The sequence below is a fragment of the Notechis scutatus genome, chromosome 1 (assembly GCF_049901735.1).
Source record: "Notechis scutatus isolate UNSWTSFEM ecotype Mainland chromosome 1, rNotScu1.2, whole genome shotgun sequence".
NCBI lineage: Eukaryota > Metazoa > Chordata > Lepidosauria > Squamata > Elapidae > Notechis > Notechis scutatus.
The window spans coordinates 24,958,399-24,978,348 of NC_142009.1; the positions used below are offsets into that span (position 1 = coordinate 24,958,399).

The 19,950-nt window shown below is 44.4% G+C and overlaps 1 protein-coding gene across 1 annotated transcript; it reads right to left on the reverse strand.

Moving 5' to 3' along the window:
- Positions 1 to 216: 216 nt before the first annotated feature.
- Positions 217 to 17,954, reverse strand: POM121 (POM121 transmembrane nucleoporin). The gene is given in 14 exon segments (XM_026671651.2): positions 217 to 2,527; positions 2,905 to 3,030; positions 3,687 to 4,271; positions 4,274 to 5,389; positions 6,996 to 7,169; positions 7,741 to 7,843; positions 8,213 to 8,337; positions 8,976 to 9,046; positions 11,020 to 11,132; positions 12,434 to 12,608; positions 14,223 to 14,303; positions 14,901 to 15,068; positions 15,543 to 15,758; positions 17,460 to 17,954. Coding segments are annotated over 14 exon segments (3,579 nt in total). The 5' UTR covers positions 17,891 to 17,954; the 3' UTR covers positions 217 to 2,432.
- Between the last annotated feature and the right edge of the window lie 1,996 nt (positions 17,955 to 19,950).

Below are 19,950 nucleotides of genomic sequence, written 5' to 3' on the forward strand. Positions count from 1 at the left end.
AATGGGGTGGGGTGGGGAAGACCACCTGTATGGAGGTCTTGAGAGAAATTGAGTTGGAAAGTTCACCCCTATCCTGTGGGAAGACGACCCTTTTCAATGTTTGTAGGAAAAAGGTATGAAAGGAAAGTGAAAACCACTGGAACAGAGACTAGCATCTTTTATTGATCTGTCAAGCCACTCCAGGAGGCTATCTGGCCAAAAAAACAGTAAAAAACATTCTGGCTCAAGCAGTTTTATTTTAAATCAACATAAGCAAGGAAAAGAAATTGCACAGTCACACTAAAACCCTTGACAGGAATGATCCAAGTCTCCATTGCAACTTTTTTTAAAAAGCCAGCCCATTCTTTTTATTTTTACTTACTTCATTTCATTCACACACAGCAATATCTTGGTAACAAAAGCTGCTCTACCTGTATAGGGTGGGACAGCTGCTTCCCGGCTGGAGAAACGACTGGTTCATTGCAGGCTTGGGGGCACTAAGAAAATGCCTCCCCATGTTGCTGGCGGAGGACTAACCACCCACCCCTTCTTCCACTGCCGTATGTGGAAAGATGAAATAAGAGCCGTTATTACTAGGAATATTAGTTAATTGGTCAATATTAACTAATATATTAAATAATGGATGGGATTCTTGAAGGTGGCCCTTTTCCCCAGCAAAGTTAGTCTCTGTCCCAAGCAATCACTGAAGTGGCCGTTCTTTGTACAAGCTACACGTCTGCCTTGCCTCCACATGACAAGCGCTGACCCAGATTCACTTTCCCAGCCCCACTTAAAAACGTGCAAGAGCTCTCAAGCATTATGGAACAGACTAAGCCACACTCACATTATTCAACAAACACATGAAACACTGACCTGTGAAGCCCGAGGGGGTGGTGGCAAGAAAGCAGGTGTTTTCCCCCACTTCCCTATAAGCCCTGTTGTCTCGTAACAGCACAGGCAAATTGCTAATGAACAACTTTGTACTTTCACACCTCTATGAACCAAGCTTGAAGGAATTTAAAGGCAATTTAGCTTAAATATAAAAATAAAGTTTCACTTTGTTAAAAAATGTTTAAATATTTTTTTTTTTTTAAATTTAGAATTAGGCAGGCTCACGCACACATTCACACCACTGGCAGCTGGCCTGACTTCCAAGAACCAAACTGGCTGAGGAGAACCGTTTTTGTTGCCAAGCTGCTTGTCTACCCGCAATGGCTGACTGCTGTGACTCAAGCTCTTTTAAGTTGGAAAAAAAAAATCGGATTTCAGTCAGAGCCCCACAGGGCTTATGGTTTTACTCTTCCAGCGTAGAAACGCTTTCCCTCCCTATTCCAAGGCCCAGCACAGATGGAGAGCTTTTTACAAGGTCCTGGAGCCACCAAACATCAGGGAGGTATGTCTTCCTCTTTCCAAATTGCAGTCTTCGCACTTCATTCAGCACATGTAGCCATGCAGTGACTGTCCGCACCCAATTAGGCAGGGTTCGTCTCCGTTGGAGACAGGTACCCTGAAAATGTTTACAAGTCCGGCATTACCAACATGCCGCCACACATACAATTCAATTCTTCCTCCAAACTCAATTCACAGAGCAATAAAAAAAGAACACAAACATACTGTGAGCAAAACACAGACATTTGAAGAGGAGAGGAGGAGGGCAGAGGGAAAGGAAAGGCTGCTTAAATGAAAAGCTGTAGGGGTGAATGGCACTGTCTTCCTCACCAAATGGTCATGGAAGAAGCAGACCAGCGAGGGAGATCCACACACACCCCCACCCGGCCTCTGACACCAAGATGCTTCTCCATTTCATGTTGCTATTCAACCACACCTCTGCTGTTAGGCTCTGCAGCCACAGCTAACAATTTACCTCCCAACTCACAGCTAAAACCACACAAAGCCAAAAAGCTTTGGCAAGACAGAGTGGCTATCCCAATGGGACAGAGGGGGGTCTTAGTGTGGACTATGTTTAGATGTGAATTTGGATCAGGAAGCCCTAAAGATTCTCTGGAAAAGGCTTCCAAAGAGAGAAGAAACTGAGGAAGGGAGCTAACGGTTGGTTTCAATCAGAAATGTTTCTCTGCCTGCGAGCCAAATACTTTCTCCAACACCCTACACCCTTCACCAAGCAGTCCAAAAGGAATGAAGTTAAGAGCCGAGAAAGAAGGGGAGGTTAATGGGAGAGGTCCACAGGGAGAAGGGGAAAATAGAGGATATGTACAAATTTTTCATCCAGACTCAGCCATAGACTGTTCAAGTAAAAAGGGCTTAAGTTTCTCCTATCCCATTTGAAGGGGTAAAAATCACTCTTTGATCCAGAATAGCTTCCTGTGGTTGTTATAGAAAAGAGATTCCCAGGGCAGTCCGGCTGGGTAAGTCTTCCTTGGGTAGTACAGTATTAGGAGGATCTGTCAGCAGATCAACTGGGAGTTGAAGTCCAGGCAGGAAGCTGCTCCCAGTTACTTTTTACGAGTGTGCTGCCTCCGGGCCTGCACCCGTTGGCGAGTTCCTGTCTTGGATCCTGCTCCAATGGAGAAGGCAGCTGTTGCTGGCCCTGGAGGGACAGAAAAGCAAAAGGTCTCCCTTCAGCCTTTTCACAGAGGTGGTTTGGGCGTGGAAAGCCTGCCAAGTTGCCACCTCGTGAGTGATTTTCAGTCTCTGGCCTCTGTCAAAGAATATGCCATCAACGTCTGGCAATATCGCCGATATTGCCACAATAATTTTGGATGTAGAACTATGTTAACCGTTCCTTATAATCATGCATTTTGTTTTACATCTCCTCATCCCCGATCTACAAACCAAACCAAACCAAAAAGTTGTTCTGTAGTGATTTAACTTTAACAGTCTGATCCCGGCCTTCTAAATGGTGCAAAAAGACAAGACTGCCTTGTAATAGAACGGCTCCCTCCCCGTCAACTCCCAAATCCTTACCAAAAGCAGGTGTCATTCCTCCAAAGGCGGCGGGGGTGATGGGTGTTCCAAAGGAAACGTTGCAACTCCCTACTGTGCCGCCACCTGGGGTAGGCGTACTTTGTCCAAATGTAGGCGTGGGAGTCCCTAATCACAAAATAGTAGCAAAGCGAAGCGTCTATTAGAGAACGGAGTCACATTATGGAGAAACAAGATCACAATCCCTGCCTGACATCGTCAGGCGCACATGAACAACAGGAACTACTTTCTCTGTTTTGAACAAAAGATGATTGTTTTATCCCAATACAAGAACACCAAAGGAGTCTATCAGCTCTTTCCTCTCTCCTCCACTTTACTTTCCTCCCAAAATCAGCCAAGAACACAGGCATCGTCGGCCCAGAAACGCTTGCCTTTCATTCATTTCCTCACATGCAAACGTGGTCTAATCTATGGCCATCTAAATTGGGCTCAAGTCTCATCACTTGCACTTGAAGCCATGTTTGTTGTAGTGAGCACAGGGAAACAAACAGAGCCGAAGGAAAAGAGACTTGGATTTAGAAGACAGAATGGGAACAGAACCTAGTCAGAACTGAAAAATCCCCATGTGGTTTCCTGAGCAGAAATACAAATTCACTTACTTCCAACGGCTTCAAATATAAAGATAGGGCTTCTAGACCCCATCCTAGGAATCAAAACAGCCCACAGGAATAGCCAAAATACAAAATAAAACAAAACCAGCGATCCGCCCCTGAAAAATAAGTAGGAATATCGAACAAGCAAGAGGCCAAGCAAAGGGGACTCACCTCCAAATGCCAGCTTGTTCTCAGGTGTATTTGGGGTGCTGAAAGCAAAGGCAGAGTTTTGGTTCTGGGCACCCAAAGGGTTTGGTGCCAAGGAAGTTCCAAAGGGTGTCACTCCCTCTGCAGCTCCGCTCTGCCCACTGCCGAAACTGAATCCAACTGTGGGCACTCCTGTGCCTGTAGCACTGGCGCCAACGCCAAAAGCACTGCCTGCTACACCTGGGGGATTCGATGCCCCAAAGGTGAATGGAGCTGGGGCTGAACTTCCAAACACAGAGCTTCCTGTGCTGCTGCTTGTAGTCTGAGTGCTGGATGCGGTAGCTGTCCCAAATGGAAACATGGACGATGCAACTCCAAATGCTGGCTGGGAAGTACTTTTGGCGCCAAAAGATGACCCTCCAAAAGGGGTCTGTGTAGAGCTACCAAAGGCTGGCTGGGCTGCAGGTTGGGCTACTGAGCCAGTGAAGCTGAAAGGAGTCCCAAAGTTCAGCAGGGGTCCTGCTGCAGGAGGCTTGAGAGTTCCCTGCTGGCCCTCAGACACCCCTGAATCAAAAGCCAGCTGGCTTGTAACCGCAGGGTATGGAGGGGTGGTTTTGAGGCAGCCCCAAAGGTACTGCTGAATGCAGAGGTGCAAGATCCAAATGTCAGTGGAGCTTGTGTGGTAGCTGAGGAGGCTGAAGAAGCCTGTGTGGAACTGCTGCTGCCGCCGCCACTAAAAATGCTGAAGCCAGTATTGGTTGTGGTGGCGGTGGCGGCAGTAATAGTGGGAGCTGAGTTAGTGGTGCTGGAGGGTGCCAAGAGATTGACAGTGGCGCCTGTAGGAGCAGCTTGCTTGCCAAACTGGAAAAGGGGCATGGCAGCTGTGCTGGCACTGGGTGCAGCCCCAAATAGCAAGGGCTGTGATGCCAGTGTGGAGACAACAGTGGCAGGAGTGCTATTGCTGCCGCTGCTGTTGTTGTTGTTGGGGGAAGTGGCAGAGGATGGTATGCCTGGCCCAAAACTGAACACAGGTTTGCTCATGGAGACAAACGTCACGCTTGCTGTTCCAGGGGGTGACACCGAGGTGGTAACAGTGGCGTCTGGGAGAACGGGAAGCCCTAAACTGCTCGAGGCATTGATGGCAGGAAGGCCAGACGATGCTGCTGGCTGAGGGGCCTGGCTGAATGTGAAGGGAGATGATGAAGTGTTTGTAGGCAGGACAGAAGTTGCTGGTGCGGACAGTGATCCAAAGATGGGCTTGAACATGCCGCTGGGAGCAACAGGAGGCGCCAAAGAAGGCACAGATTGCGCAGTGTCAGAAACCACAGTGGTGCCACTTGTGGAGAAGCCAAAGTTCTCACTTTTTGCTGGGCTGCCAAACACTGGTTTGAAAACAGGCACCGTGCTGGGCGCAGAAGAAGATGGCATTGTTGCAGCTGGGGGCTTGTCGGCTAGAGGACTGGTGAGGATCCCAAGGAGGATGCTGGGCTTTGGAGCAGACGAGGGCCTGGCTGGAGTGTGGCCTGGCTCAGAAGAAGCGGTCACCAAGCTGCCTGCGCTACTGGTGGGCAGAGAAGCGCCCGAAGGAGGAGAAGCAGTGGACAGGGAAATAGGTACGTTGGGTGTCAGAGGCTTAGGGGATGTCACTGCCACAGAGGAGCTCAAATCCAGGGAGGCAGAGAAGGCTGGTATCTGAGGGCTCCCTGTAGTCCCTGGAACTGTCTTGGCTGGAGGGGAGGGAAGGGAAAAGGGAGAAAACATTACATTACTGTAATCAGGAAGACTGTGTTCCACAGTAAACCATGAAGAAAACTTATTTATTTGCATCGGACAATCTGGAATACATAAATGTTAACTTCCCTCCTCCTCTTCTGTATTTATTGCAGAATAGAATTTGTTTCACTTTTTTTATAGAGAAAAAGGGTGGTATTTCCACACTGTAACCCCTCTTAAAACAATCTAACCTGTCACTACAACCAGGGGAGATGCTCAAGAATTAAATTTCTCGAATTAAAGAATTAAATTTCTGGATATATCAAAAAGGCAAAAATATTCTGGACTTATTGTCCAACATGGATGAAGTGTGGGAGAACGTTTCTATAGGTTGCAGGATAATCATGTCATAGTCTATCTCATCCTATCTTATCTGACCTAGGGCATTTTGTTTGTTAACCTCTAGAAAATGGCCAGTAAGTGTCAATTCAGGAACTAGTTTAACAGGATTAAATCTAGTTAGAAATTCTTTAGATAATAAGCAGAAATAAAAAGTTAAGATGATTTAAAATTTTATAAAACTGAACATTTAAAAACATATTTAAGGATTTTCCAAATTGTTCTAAATGCACCAATAAAGGAGAATATTTATATCTCAGGGTTGAAATGAGGGGTGCTTGGTGCTCTCTGAGCTTGTTTTCTTGCAGATGTTTCGTTACCCAAACTAGGTAATACGACGCTGCCTAGTTTGGGTAATGAAACATCTGCAAGAAAACAAGCAAGCCCAGACCCCTCATTGCTCTAAATGTCTCCTGAAAAAGAATATACTCTGGTAATTTAAAAGAAAACCAATGAATGGACTGAATAGGTCCCTGGAGAAGGGAATTTCTCAAAAGTAGAAAGCTCTGCTTCACAGCTGGCAATCTGCCAGGCCTGGGGAGTTCAACAGTATCTCCACCATCTGAGTGGAGAACTGAGTTCAAGGTAAAGGCTGCATTCTGGTTTCCAGAAGAAGATCTCTAGTCCTTCTCTCTTAATAACTGGAAAAATATTTTTAAACAAAGAGAATATTTTTCCTTATGAAGAGGATGAGGAACAACCCTTTTTCTGTATGAAAAAATGCTTACTTGCCAACTTAAATTGCTTCTGCCTTTCCCCTTTGACTAAAGAGGAGAAAGGAACAGCCTTGTCAGTTAAGTATGTTAGCCGAATAGTTCCTGCATTATAAATACAAAGAATTCATGAATTTGTGGTACTATCTGATTTTTTAAAGCTAAGCTTTAAAAAGCTATGAAGTTCAGCCTGCTTCTGTATCTTTGGGAAGAGAGGCAAGATTCTGTATTCTGAAATGTGTTCAGAATAAACTTTTTAATCCATATTTTAATGAATATAAATCAAAACTCTAACCCTATCCCTCTCTAGAGTCATTAGATTAGGCCTAGATTATTTACAGGAATCTTAGTCCTCATCCCCTTGCATTCATTCATCAACATCCAATTCTATAGGAAGCTGCTAAATACTTAAGAACAGACCCACCAGTTTCAGAGCACAGGCCTTTATCACGCGCAAACGTTCTTCAAAGGCAGGCAAGGAACGCCCTTTCCCTCTGAAATTTCTCACCTGCTTGTGCTGAAGAGCCCTTTCCTTCTTGCATGTTCTTCAGGCTCTCCAGAAGGGGATTAGTTGCTGCAGTAGAGATGGGCAAGGACACAGGTGTTGGTTTGGCAGAAATCAATGAAAAGTTCAAAGTCTGGGATGAAGAGGTGGTCTCCACGGGTGGACTTGGGGTGGAATCTGTTGAGAAAACCATCACAGCTTTCTGGTAATTTCGAAGTCACTAGAGTCCACCATCTAGCATCTGCTGACATTAAAGCCAACTAATGAATCAGTGACTAGCAAGAACTGACAGAACAAGCAAAGAAGACATTTTGAGACCTTGCACAGAGGGTCACTATCATTACCCACTTTTAGTTTGTAAAGGTAAAGATTTCCCAGTCAGTCATGACTGACTCTAGGGCATGGTGCCCATCTGTGTTTCTTGGCCGAGGGAGCCAGCGCTGTCCAAAGACTATTTCCATAGTCATGTGACCACCATGGCAATATGCCAAAGATGCATGGAACGTTCCCACCAAAGTGGTACCTATTAATCTACTTGCATTTGCATGCTTTCAAACTGGATGGGCATTGGGCAGGAGCTGGGGCAAGTAACGAGTTCACTCTGTTGCATGGAGCTTGGGTCTCGCACCTGGGCTGTCAACTCATAAGCACCGTGTCTTTAGCCACTGAACCATCACACTCCCTGTTTAGTTTGTATAAATCCCTCATTTGGGGGCACTCTCTCAAAGGCAGCCTGGAGGACACCTACCAATGTTTTCTTCTAAGATTTTGTTGAACCACTGTAGTGTTGCTTTCTTCTCTGCATCCAAGTCTTCTGGGGTGACTGTATAGCCCAGCTGAGGTGGTGGAGGCTGCCAAGAAAACAACATCTTAAGCTTTTGTTCTGAAGGCGCAAAACAGCACTTTTATAAATAGCACCAAACAAAAGACAGAGGTGTTCTTCCCTTAGCTCTGGGAATGTATAAACAAACCTAAAGATTACATGACTTTAGTGCTTCCCACTTTTTTCTCAGGCATCAAGGCATGTGGTATGTGTGACTAAAGTCAAAAGCTTAGCAGCACCCATCCTACTCAATCTAACTATCTTGTCTTCTTGGCTGGATATCTTATCACCTGTCATATGGTATCTTCCGTACATCAACTCAACTATGTGCTGCTCAACATTTCTTATTCCTGGGAAAAAGGAGGAGGGAAAGAAAGAAGTCACTGAAGAGTCATACCAAGGCAAAATTATCTCCATGATGGGCTGAAAGTAGCTGAATCTTCCGCTTGCGCTTTCCATTGCTTCCTGATGAAGATGGTGGACTCACATAGTTGCATTTATTCTTCAAGGGTGATTCTGAAACTGAGACCAAGTTGACAAGTCATGCATGTGGCCACCCAATCAGAAGCAGCTCAGGCTTCTGAAGTAGTCATGATCCATGTCTAGACACAACATCTTTGAAGGCTTAAAAACAGACAAGTGTAATATGAGCATAGAGGCTACAAAAAAGTAAGTAGGAAGAAGCTAGGTTGGTGTACTGTAAGAATATTTATATGCTACAGTATTAGCAATTAAAATTTCAATATTTTCTTAGAGAAATATTCTGTAAGTGTTCTTAACAGACCCTCCCAATTGATTAGAAAGCATTCAACAGAGGGAAAAAGATACAGAGGTAAGATCTCTTAGCGATCTTCACAGGTAAGAATTGGGACTCAGAATATAGGTCTGAAATATCGAAACACTACATTGCTATTATTGCAGAGGTGATTTTTTTTTTTATTCTGAGCAACTGCAAAATCATGCCAATCCATTTGTGTAAAAGTCACTCTAGAGTAGACTTTTGTGAAACAGAGACATTCTCCTGCCTTACTGACAGTGTAATATTTATTTCTTTCTTTTTTGCTTTAGGATCTTCCCTTCACACCCCAGACTCAAAGTTGCCCCTCAGTTTTGCTCTCCAATCCTTCTTGGCCCGTCCCACCCTCATCCCTTGAACTTACTCTTCTCTTCCTGTGTCTCTTTGTCTGCTGTCACAGGCATTTGCGAGTTGGATTTCTGAGGCTCTTCTTCACTGGAGCAACAGGAGAAAGCAAGCGAAAGGGAATACTTAAGCAATCCTTCCTTTGAATTTCTGGCTCAAAGATTTGCAGAGGGACAGTCAAAGGGAGAAGGAAGATCTGCTTCCTTCCTCCCTACCATTCTTCCTCCCATATACTATTGTCATTCATTTTATGGACAGTAGCTGGCCATCTGCCCTTTGGATGTTGGTTTGAGGAGATTCTCAGGGTAATGCAAGCAGGCATCTTATGAAAGCAGTCACCCAAGTATGTTGCTCTGAAGACCTCCCTAGTAACCAAAATGTCAAGCAACAGATTGCAAGACAACAACCCAAATCATTGAACATCCTCAATCACTGGTAACCCGTTCAATTTATCTAATGGTTAGGCAAAGTTCAGAAATGCAGTTTGGTAAAATGTCATGGAAAATGCTTTCTATTTAATAGTCTGCTCTCTTTTCAATAAATATAGCGCCCCCCCCCCAATTAAAGTCCAGACAGGATCTTGCCTATGAAAAACCACATGCAAAAATCTTCTCGTTCTTGCAGAAGACTGATCTTCACGAGGTGTTTAAATGCAGGAAAGATGTCTTGGTTCAGCTTTACCAATTAAACAAGAGAAGGGAGGAATCCTCCTCTGTAGATATATTTAGAGAGAGCCAACCACTGATGTAGCGGTTAAAGCATCAGGCTAGAAACGGAGGGACTCTGAGTTCGAGTGCTGTTTTAAGCATAAAATGAACTGGATACCTTGGGCCAGTCACTCACTCTCAGCCCTACCGCGTTTCTCAGAAAACACGACCCACCCCAATAATAAACCAATCCTATTTTGGGGGGGAGGTGGGCCTAATATTACCCCTATCCCCAAAATAAGCCCGGGGGATGGGCATGGCTGGCACGAGTGGTGGCATGGGCGCAGGGATGCGGGGAGCAACCGTCCGGCTGCAGAGAGGGGTGAGAGTCATTCTGTGCTGAAGCAGAGGCATTCCGAGGCTGGATTGGAACGCTGAAGGCTTGGAGTGGAGCCGTTTTCGTGAAAGGCAGGAAAATGGGGAGGGGAATTTTCCTGCCTGCTATCCATTCCTCATTGGAGCAGGACCCGGCAAGGCTTGTGGTGGCATTGCACTCATGAATGGTAGCACTTCCGTGAGCTTCATTACATCGGGGCAGCTGGCATCCTGCCGTGAGCGGCTGCGCCAGTGTGTCCAAACTGGCGGCGGTGCTGGCGCTCACACAGCAATCCTTGCAGGGTTCTGCTCAAAGAGGCTGCGCCGATGTGACGAACCTCACAGCAATGCCGCCACTCACACGTGCAACGCTACAACAAGCCTTGCAGGGTCCTGGGATATGCTGAAGGCTTGGAGTAGAGCCATTTTTGTGAAAGGCAGGAAAATGGGGAGGGAGAGGGAGCCTGAGGAATGGATGACAGGCAGGAAAATCCCCCACCTCTCCATTTTCCTCCCATTCACCAAAAAGTCTCCATTCTGAACACTGAAGTTTTGGAATGGAGGCTTTTTGGGAGTACGGGAGGAAAATGGGGAAGGGGAATTTTCCTGCCTGCCATTCTTCCCTCAAGTCTTTGCTAAGCTTGAGGAATAGCTCCTTTCGGCCGCTAAAGAAGCAGCCCAGTAGAGAGGCAAGGCACCTGGGGTGTCCCTTTCAGCTGCGATAGAAGCGGCCCGGTGGCTTGGCGAGGCGAGGCACGTGGGGGAAAAACTAAGACACCCCTCGAAAAGACAGCCTAGTCTTATTTTCTAAGAAATATGGTACCAAGCAGGCAATGTCAAACCACTTTTAAATCTTGCCAAGAAAACAGTATGGATTTGTGCAGGCAGTTGCCAGAAGTCAACATTGGCTTGAAAGCACACACAAAAAAGGCAAGTTTATGGAAACCAGAGTATTTATCAGAAAGAGGCCTCAAAAGAATTGCATCATATTTGATCCTTCCAGCTTCTGATAACAAAAGGGTAAAGAAAAGCTGCACTCACGTGATGTTGGAGCTGGGATATCTTGCTTTCTTGTTAGGCCTTTCAGGTGTTTGAGACCGAGAAGATGCTGGGCTGGAAAGAGGAGAGGAACTTGGCCCCGTTCTCTTCCATAGCTAAAGGAGAGAAAATAAAGCATGAAGTATTATTGGAAACAAGAAGAATCTTTTCAATACTTGATGTTTTAAGCAGAACATTTATATATAGAGAAAATTAAATTAACGTAGACCCTTTTGAAACCTACTTACACAGGAGGTGAATGGCAAAAAGAAGTTTCCATGATTAAATGCTGCCATCTAAAACCTATAGTTATAATAAACTTGTTTAAGAATCCCACATGCCACTTTTATTCTTGAAACCCTATCCAATTACTACTGGCCCCTGTAATGTTGTTGCTCCACTAGGTTCCCTAACTCAACTGTATCTCCTTGTTTCAGTCTGTTGGTAGTCTCTGCCTGGATAGATCAGCATTCGGTATGTTTGTTTGTTTTGAGGAGAAAGTTAGACTTATTCCCCTGATGAGTCTGCCCGAGTATAGACATAGCAGCTGGCTGCCTTCAGGTTTTGTGGAACTGTCAGCTAGATTGCCAGATTTTCTGTCTGTTTGATTCTAATGGGCTCTTCTAATTCTGTCTGTTTGTTGCCTACAAGACCCCTGATAACTTTCTGCAATGGCTGGTGGATAGAACACCAAGGGCCTTTCAACAATTCATGAGAGGCTGCACATACTCCACTTTTATTATTTGGATGAATATATGATGAAGATATCATCCAGGTATGGATATCCATTTGTGACCTGCAGATTGAGATATCAACTGGGACTGTCGAAGTCACTAGGATCTTAGTAGACAACCTGTATAACAATAATCAGACTGGGTGAAAGGATTTAATGGATAGTGTAACTTTCAGCATACAAATCAGTAGCAAGGTTTGTCCACCTCTAATAAATCCACCAAATAAGAAGGCAACTCCAGACTCACTTCTGAACTTCCATTCATACTCCATATCAGATCCCATGACAAGCTTGGATTGAATTCATAGATCATTTTACAATAATTTATGGTTGATTTTTTCACTGATCTGCAATCATATTTTTACATTTTAAGAGTAAAATCCCTTGATTGCTATATTTATTCTTCTAATTTGAAAACACAGAGAAACTAACATTTGTATGCAGAATAATCCAGTTTTGTTAAAGAGAAGAGAATAGCAAGTTATCATCACAGCTTTTGTTCAGGAAAATACAACTGGGAAATACCTACAGTATCTCGTGCATAAAAGGAGTTAATAATCTAACAATGTACAACAAAAAGACAAACAGGTCTTTTTGTTGTACATAACTTGTAGTTGTGTTGTTCTTTTAAAGGTAAAACTAATAAAGTATTTTTCAAAAAAAAAAAAAAATCTAACAATGTACCTGTGAGAGACCTCTGGTGGAGCTGTATGAGCTGGCAATAGCATTGCGGATAGAGCTTGGTATACCACCCACAGACAGACTATTCACAGAACTGAGGGAAGAAGTCCGCGATCTCTTAGAAGAGCAATCTTCTAGGCAGTGGGGAGGAACAAGTCCCCGCTTCAGAGAGCCAGGCCTAGGAAAAGTGACAGGTTATAGGTTTGCTGCAAGACAATTAGATGCATTCTCTTCCTAGACCAGGTGTCAAACTCAAGGCTCAAAACAGCCCCAAAACAGCTGAAAAACAGGACTAAATGGGCCGAAAAACAGGCCACATGGCCTATTTTCGACCAGTAGAGTGTTGCAGGAGGCATCCGTCCCGGCCCCACCCCACCCCACCGCTGGTCCACAGAGGAGAACTACAATGCTGATCCGGCCCTCAAAGAAATCCAGTTTGACATCCCTGTCCTAGACTCTTACCAGTCAACATTCTTTGACTGACGGGGTCTATAGCATTCATTCCCTGCCTGATTGAGATGGACTGATGAGATTGGAGAAGCTGCTTCCGTAGGTACTTTGGTCCCATGCCACACAGGGTTTATTAGAAAGACCTTGATTTGGACCCAGAAGCAAAATGATACCCAGTACAATTTGCAGAGCAAGGTATTATATGTGCTCTTCTTTAGGCACCTAGTATGGCTTGTGCAGCTACATTATGTACCAGCTGAAGCTTCCAGATACTTTCCAGAGGTAGCTCTATGTGGAGCGCATTGCAATAGTTCAATCAGGACATGACCAGAGAGAGAGACTCCCTGACTAGGAAAAGGCATAACTGGCACACAACATGGAGTTGGGCAAAGGTTCTTCTGGCCATGGCTGCCACCAGCTCTTCAAGCATGAGCCATGAGTCCCAGAGGACCACATTAGGCATCAGGTCTGTCTGGGGTAGTACAATTCCATCCAAGACCAAAGATGATAAACTCCTGGGGCCTACCTACATCCACTCGGTTTTACTAGGGTTCAGATAAAGTCTACCATTTCCCCATCCAGATCACACAGCTTCCAGGCATTGTGAAAGGATGTCCACTGCAACACTCAATTCACCCAGGACCGAGATATATGACTGGGTATCATCAGTATATTGGTGATACCTCACCCCATGGAGATAGATGATCCCACCCAGCGGTTTCATGTCGGAGATGTTGAAAAGGAGTGGAGAGAGCACCAAACCCAGTAGCACTCCATAAAGGAGGGGCCTGAGTTGAACTTCTCACTCCCTATCAATACAGACTGGGACTGGCCTTGAAGGAAGGAGGTAAACCAGCACAAAATTGTGCTGTCCAACCCCAACTCCTCAAGTTGGCCTAAAAGGACACCATGGTTGATAGTATCAAAAACAACTGAGAGATCAAGGAGAACAAAGATGGAAGCACAACCTCCATCCTGCCCCTGCCAGAGATCATCCATGCATGCGACCAATTGTTTCAGTCCTATATCCAGGCCTCCAACCTGACAGGATCCAGACAATCCGTTTCCTCAGGGATCCTCTGGAGTTGCAATGTCACCATTTTCTCTGCCACCTTTTCTAAAAATTCCTGTTTTACCTACTTCTCTCATTCATTTAACTGAATTATATACACGCACTATAATCTGGATCCTTCAAATGACAGAAGTAGCAAATGGGGAGAAAAGGGTTTAAACATGTCCCCCAAGCAAATATTCTGTCTCTTTTCCAGAATATACATGGGATCATTTGTTAGCACAATAAAAGGAAAACATTTCTCATTCTCAGCAAAGCTCTGGCACTTACTTGGGCACAAGAGATGCAGGTGCTCCATTGGCCATCAAGGGCTCAAATGCAGAATGGCCACTTCCAGTACTATCATGGCGCCTGCAGAAAATAAAAAGATTAAAAGAATGATTTCAGGTGGGAAAAAGAACACATTCTGTCTACCAGCATTCCCAAATATCTCTGGTTCAACTAGCTCACTATAATAAGCAAGTTCAATTCTATCAATAAGGGAGGCTGATCAGAGAAAGAGAAAACACATTTTGGTGATTTTTCAAAGATGAATCAGAAACAGATTACAATTTGGTAGTTACTTAATATTTATTTATTTATTTAATATTGGTGCATTCTGATTCTTCTAAGCCCTGTTGCTTGGTAGCACAAGTCCTGGCCAGAATTTATTTATATACAAAATATATGTTTCCTGCAAATCTATTATCTGTTTGTTGTAGTGTGGACCCTACTAAACCTCTCTCGCAAAACTTTTACAAGGATTACGGAAGAATACCTGTCTTGATCTGAGGATCAAAATACTAAAATATGCCCCTATGTAAAAAAGGATTGCTATGATCCATCTCAGAAAGTGTTTTGTTCAGATTAATGTTGAGTTCCATTCAACTTTAACCAAAGTGTTTTAACTACTGTGCTAACTTCAGAGTCTTGTTCTGCAGCATGCAGAAGGAGACCATTAGTCATTACCTCTTCTTGTTCTCCTGACCATTTGGAAAGTTCTGGTCCTCCTCTTCTTCCTCCACAGCTCTCTTCCGGCTCTCTTTGAGAGCATTCAAGACAGTTTCTTTTGCGCATGGATCCAGGATAGTATTAGATGCTGAAGAGAAAGCCACAGGAGAAACCAACTGCTCCAACCTGTCAGATTAAAGGACAGTAGTCACAAGAATGTGAATTTCCTCTCATTACCCATATGATGCCCCAGGAACTAAGTTACCCATTCCTCATGACCACAGGACCTATCCAATGGGATTCAAGTTGAAAACTGGCTGAATATAGGCAGTCTGTTCACATCAGTTCAGGATTTACTTGTGACCTCACAAAACACTTCTAAGGCAATATGATGAGTGGTTAAGAAGTCATTTTAGGCCAAGAATTGTGGAGGCTGATGGCAGGAAGAGGAATAGCTCAGTTAGTTCCACCAATCAAGATGTGTCCTAAGTAACTGGGCCACAAGGAAATAGCTTAAGAGATTGCCAGGCTTTCCACAACATTAATATATATCACTATAAATCAGGAAGAGAAATGAGATCACTCCAAGAGAAGATCCTTTCTGCAGTCAAGCCTGCAAACCTAAAAACTTCCCAAAAGCAATTACTGAAGCAAACTCACAGTGGAGAACGGCCAATGCTGCTTTCGGGCCGAGCAATCTTCACTGTTACAGGGCTGTGGGCAATGCTAGAATGGTGAATGGATAGCCTGTTTTTCCGCCGATGCTCATCCCAGCAAATTGAAGGCAGGGTTCCCAACACAGCATATTGGGCTTGCTGGATAGGATAGCGCCGCCGAGGAGTCAGCGTAAAACGAGTTGATGGACTCAGGTAATCCCTAAAAAGAATGGAGAATAAAACATGTAATCAAAGAAAATGAAGAAATTATATAAGCAGCAAAACTGTTCTTGTACAAAATGCCAGCAGCAAACGCATCTCAGACCAAATATACAGCACCCTTTATATCCATTATATTCATTTCTTACTCTTGTCAGCAAATAACAGACACAGAAAATCAAAATGCTTTAAGTCCTGTTTCCTCATTCAGCAATAGAAATATATAACTTCCCATCAGTTCATAAAATTATTTTAAAGTGCAAATAGAAAATCTATCACACTATTCTCAGCACATCAACATGAAGATCAATAAATCTAGAAAGTGAGAGCATTATGTATTCAAAATGGTTTTCAGAAAACTTCAGCCATGGAATTCATTCGCTTATTTTTGAGTTGAATTTTTTATCTAATTACCCAATTTAAGTGAAAACCGAATCACTGGTGAATACTGGTTTACAATAAGGACACAATACCTGTCTTGCACACATAGTAGCTGTTTACCTCGGCTAACACATTTAGCCTTGCTTACAACCTTGAGAAAAACCTTGATTCTTAGTTACTCGCAAGGTCCACTTAGATTTCCAGCTCTCTCCCTTTCATCACATCTGGTCTGAATACAATATGAGAAAGGTGGCAAACATGTCATAGACACATGCAGCAGCAAGGGAATTGGAGCTTCTGCACCAGGGGAAACCCAGAGCACAAATGGAAGAGGAAACTGATAAGGCAATTGTAATGGATGAGGGAAAGGACAAAAGAGCATCTTGAAGAATGCAGTGAAATCAAGCTAAGTTTAATATCAGAATGAAGTGAGAGATAAAACAATAAAACATAGCATGATGGAGATGCTATGATTAAATTATCCCTCTTCCCTAGGAAGTGCAAAGCACACCACATCACCAAACCTCTGCTTTTCATTTCCCTAAAACCAAGGTCAAGCAAAACAGCAACCATCTCTGAGAAACAGAATGAATCATATACAGGAGATGAAGGAAAAGAGCCTCAGTAAAGGGAAAAGGATGGGATGAAAACCTGGCTCCAACCTGAGGGACCGAATGAAATTGTAACAACTACCAAAAAACAACAACCCAACTCTACTATTAATTACGGAAAACCAATAAAATGGGAGAAGATACAAAGCAGAAAAAACAAACATAAAGAATGCTGGGTATGAACAGCAAAAAGTAGTCCAACTTCTATAGAAGAAATGACTCTGCATATTAAGAGCTCAAATACTAAGCTCAACTGACTGGTCCAAAATATGCTTTAAGAACTAACTGTGTGTATATGTGTGTATTTATATTTTTATATACAGATACCCACTCAAATAAGGGCATATACACTGTGCAAATATGTGCATGTAGTTTGAATGAATAAGGCTACATTTTCCCACATTATATATAAATAGATTGAGAGAAGCCTGATTTTTCTCCAGTGGTTCCCTAACCAAGTTTGAAGCATGTCACTGGAATATTGCCGGGTACCCAAGGAAGGAGAAGCATCTGTCCGGTCAAATTTATGCTCTTCTTCCCTTTCACAACTGGAGGGCCCAAAGAGCCCGGGCAACGCTTGTTCCAAGCGCCACCTCCATTCCGGCAGCACAGGCAGGCGAGCATGTACAGACTGCAATGCAAATCCCATCAGACAGACAGAGAGAGAGAGAGGAAAGGCCGAGGGGCTCCAGTACAATGAATTCCCTCACCCGCAAAGCTGCCCCCGCCTCCTTTCAGGCACGAGCAGTCCAGGCGAGGAGTAGCTCATGGAGGGGCCCCCGTTGGCCAGCACCGTATCGTTACTCTTGGACGCAAAGGAGATGCGGTGGGTCAGCAAGGGGGTCCCCCTCCGGTCCTTGCTGCCGCCGCCTAATCCCGAGGATACTATCCAGGATCCCGCAGCCGCCGCTGCCACGATCAGGGAGAGCGCCGCTCCAGAGAGGCCCAACACGAGCACCAGCAAAGAGAGCGACGCCGCCGCCAGTCCCGCCACCGCCAGCACTGCCACGGGAAAGGCCCAGGCTCCTTCCAGAAAGCCGAAACCGGCGGCCGCCCTTCTCCTGGCCCGTTGCTGTTGCCGCCCCCGCCGCCGCGACGGAGGCCACCAGCCCCAGCCGGGCGCCGAGCCGCCTCGAGACATCGAGGCCGCGACGGCTGTCTCCCCTCCTTTCCTCTCACAGTTCCCCTTCCCTTGCCCGGCATGCACCGCGCGCCAAAGAAGAGCGAGCGATGGGCAGCCGGGCAGGCGAGCTGGGGTGGGCGTGGCCTTTGAAGGTTGAAGGAATTAGCGCGAAGAGAAAGGAGGCGTGGCTCATGGAAGCGGGGTGTCTCGTAGCGCGGTGGGGGGGAGGCGGTTGCGAGAGGCGCGGAGAGCGAGAGAGACCTTGAGGGAGGGCGGGGAGAGGAGGGGGCGTTCACTAACTGGTGTCTGAACTAGCTAACTGACCAAAAGGCGGCCTCAGTGCGGCTTCTCTGTCTGTCCATTTCGTTCTGAAGGGAATTCTATAGAGATACTCAGTCATCCAGGTCATGGGTGTCCCAAAGGTGCTTTTTCAGGAGGCAACTGGACTTTCTTGTTTTTATCTTTTAAAGACGTCTCGCTTCTCATCCAAGAAGCTTCTTCAGCTCTGACAAGATAGTGGGGAATGGAAGCATTTATATTCCTTGCAGACAGCTGGCCATTTGCATCCTTTTAGAGGGTCGTTTAAGCACTTGGAGGTATATCTGTGTCCTCAGGGTCACCCCTAAGTGCTCCTTGCTGTCTGCAAGGAATATAAATCCTTCCATTCCCCACTATCCTGTCAGAGCTGAAGAAGCTTCTTGGATGAGAAGCGAAACGTCTTTTTAAAAAAACACAAGAAAGTCCAGTTGCCTCCTGAAGGGAAGGAACAACTCATGTTAGATGGGAATTAAAGGGGACTGCACGAGCAGAATATCTTTTGTGGGGATCCTTGGTGCTCTCTGAGTTTGCTTGTTTTCTTTCCAGACGTTTCATTACCCTAACTAGGTCGCATCAACAGTGTAAGGACTGCTGTTTATCTCTTCTATCTCTCACTTATTTCCGATGGGGAATACTGGAGTGATAATCTTGTATTATACCTGCTGATGGCACTTTGTCTTAACATAAAAAGCAGCTTGTTATACTGTATTGCCCAGGGCAAAGGCTCTGGCACTTTTAATATCTATTGGTAGAGTTGGCGTTTTTAAAAAGTTATTGAAAGGCACTTTGACAGCAATTCAAGAATGCTCAAAGATGTATAAAGTTACAGCATGCAAAATGTTCAAAACTGGTGTGAGAAAAGACCAAGGAACACGAGACATTGCTGTTGATGCATGCTTGATAACTGAGAAAGCCCAAGAATAATGTATCAATAATGTATCATATTAAAACTGAGAAGTGCTCAGAAAATTGGGAATCCCAGAATATTTCATTGTCCTCATGAGAAACAGATATGTTAGGAAGCCCCATATGGACAGAACATAGGGAAACAGACTGATTTCACTTTGGCAAAGGCTGTATAGTCTCCTCTTATATTCAACTTATATTCAAAATATATATTAAAGGAAGCTGGGTTGGAAGATAAGCATGGTTGATGGAAGAAACCCCTGAAAGCTGAAAATGTAAAGGATCTGCAAGCCCTAAGTCATGGAACAAAGGGGGGGAGGAACTAAAATGTAAAAACTAATGACTACAGGTAGGACAGTCTGCCTTAGACTAACAATGAAGATTGAAGTGGTGGATAGCTACTGCATTTTAGGATCAACCATCAATGGCAAAGGAGCAAGTAGGTAAGAAATACGCCACAGTCCTTGGGAAAGCAAAATCCTTGGAAGAGATATTCAAATGCCATGATGTGTTTATACCTACAGAAATCAGAATTGTGCAAGCCATGGTATATCGCAACACTGTAAGGAAACCAAGATTAAAATTTGAAGGATACAAAGATCTCAGAAAATTTTGTTTTGCACTGGGAATTTCAGGGTTTTTTAATTGAAAAAGCATAGTTAAGTTGAAGGAATTGTTTTCTTTTTCCATTGACATTCTTAAGGGCTGGGAATTGAGATACAGAGACAAATTATATCCCTGCTCTTAAATAGAAACAACCATTTTTATTTGTATTAAAATAAAAAGCTTAGATAGCTGAATTTCTCCAGGATATAACTGAATTGTGGCAAATAAATGGACATTTGTCAGTTGGG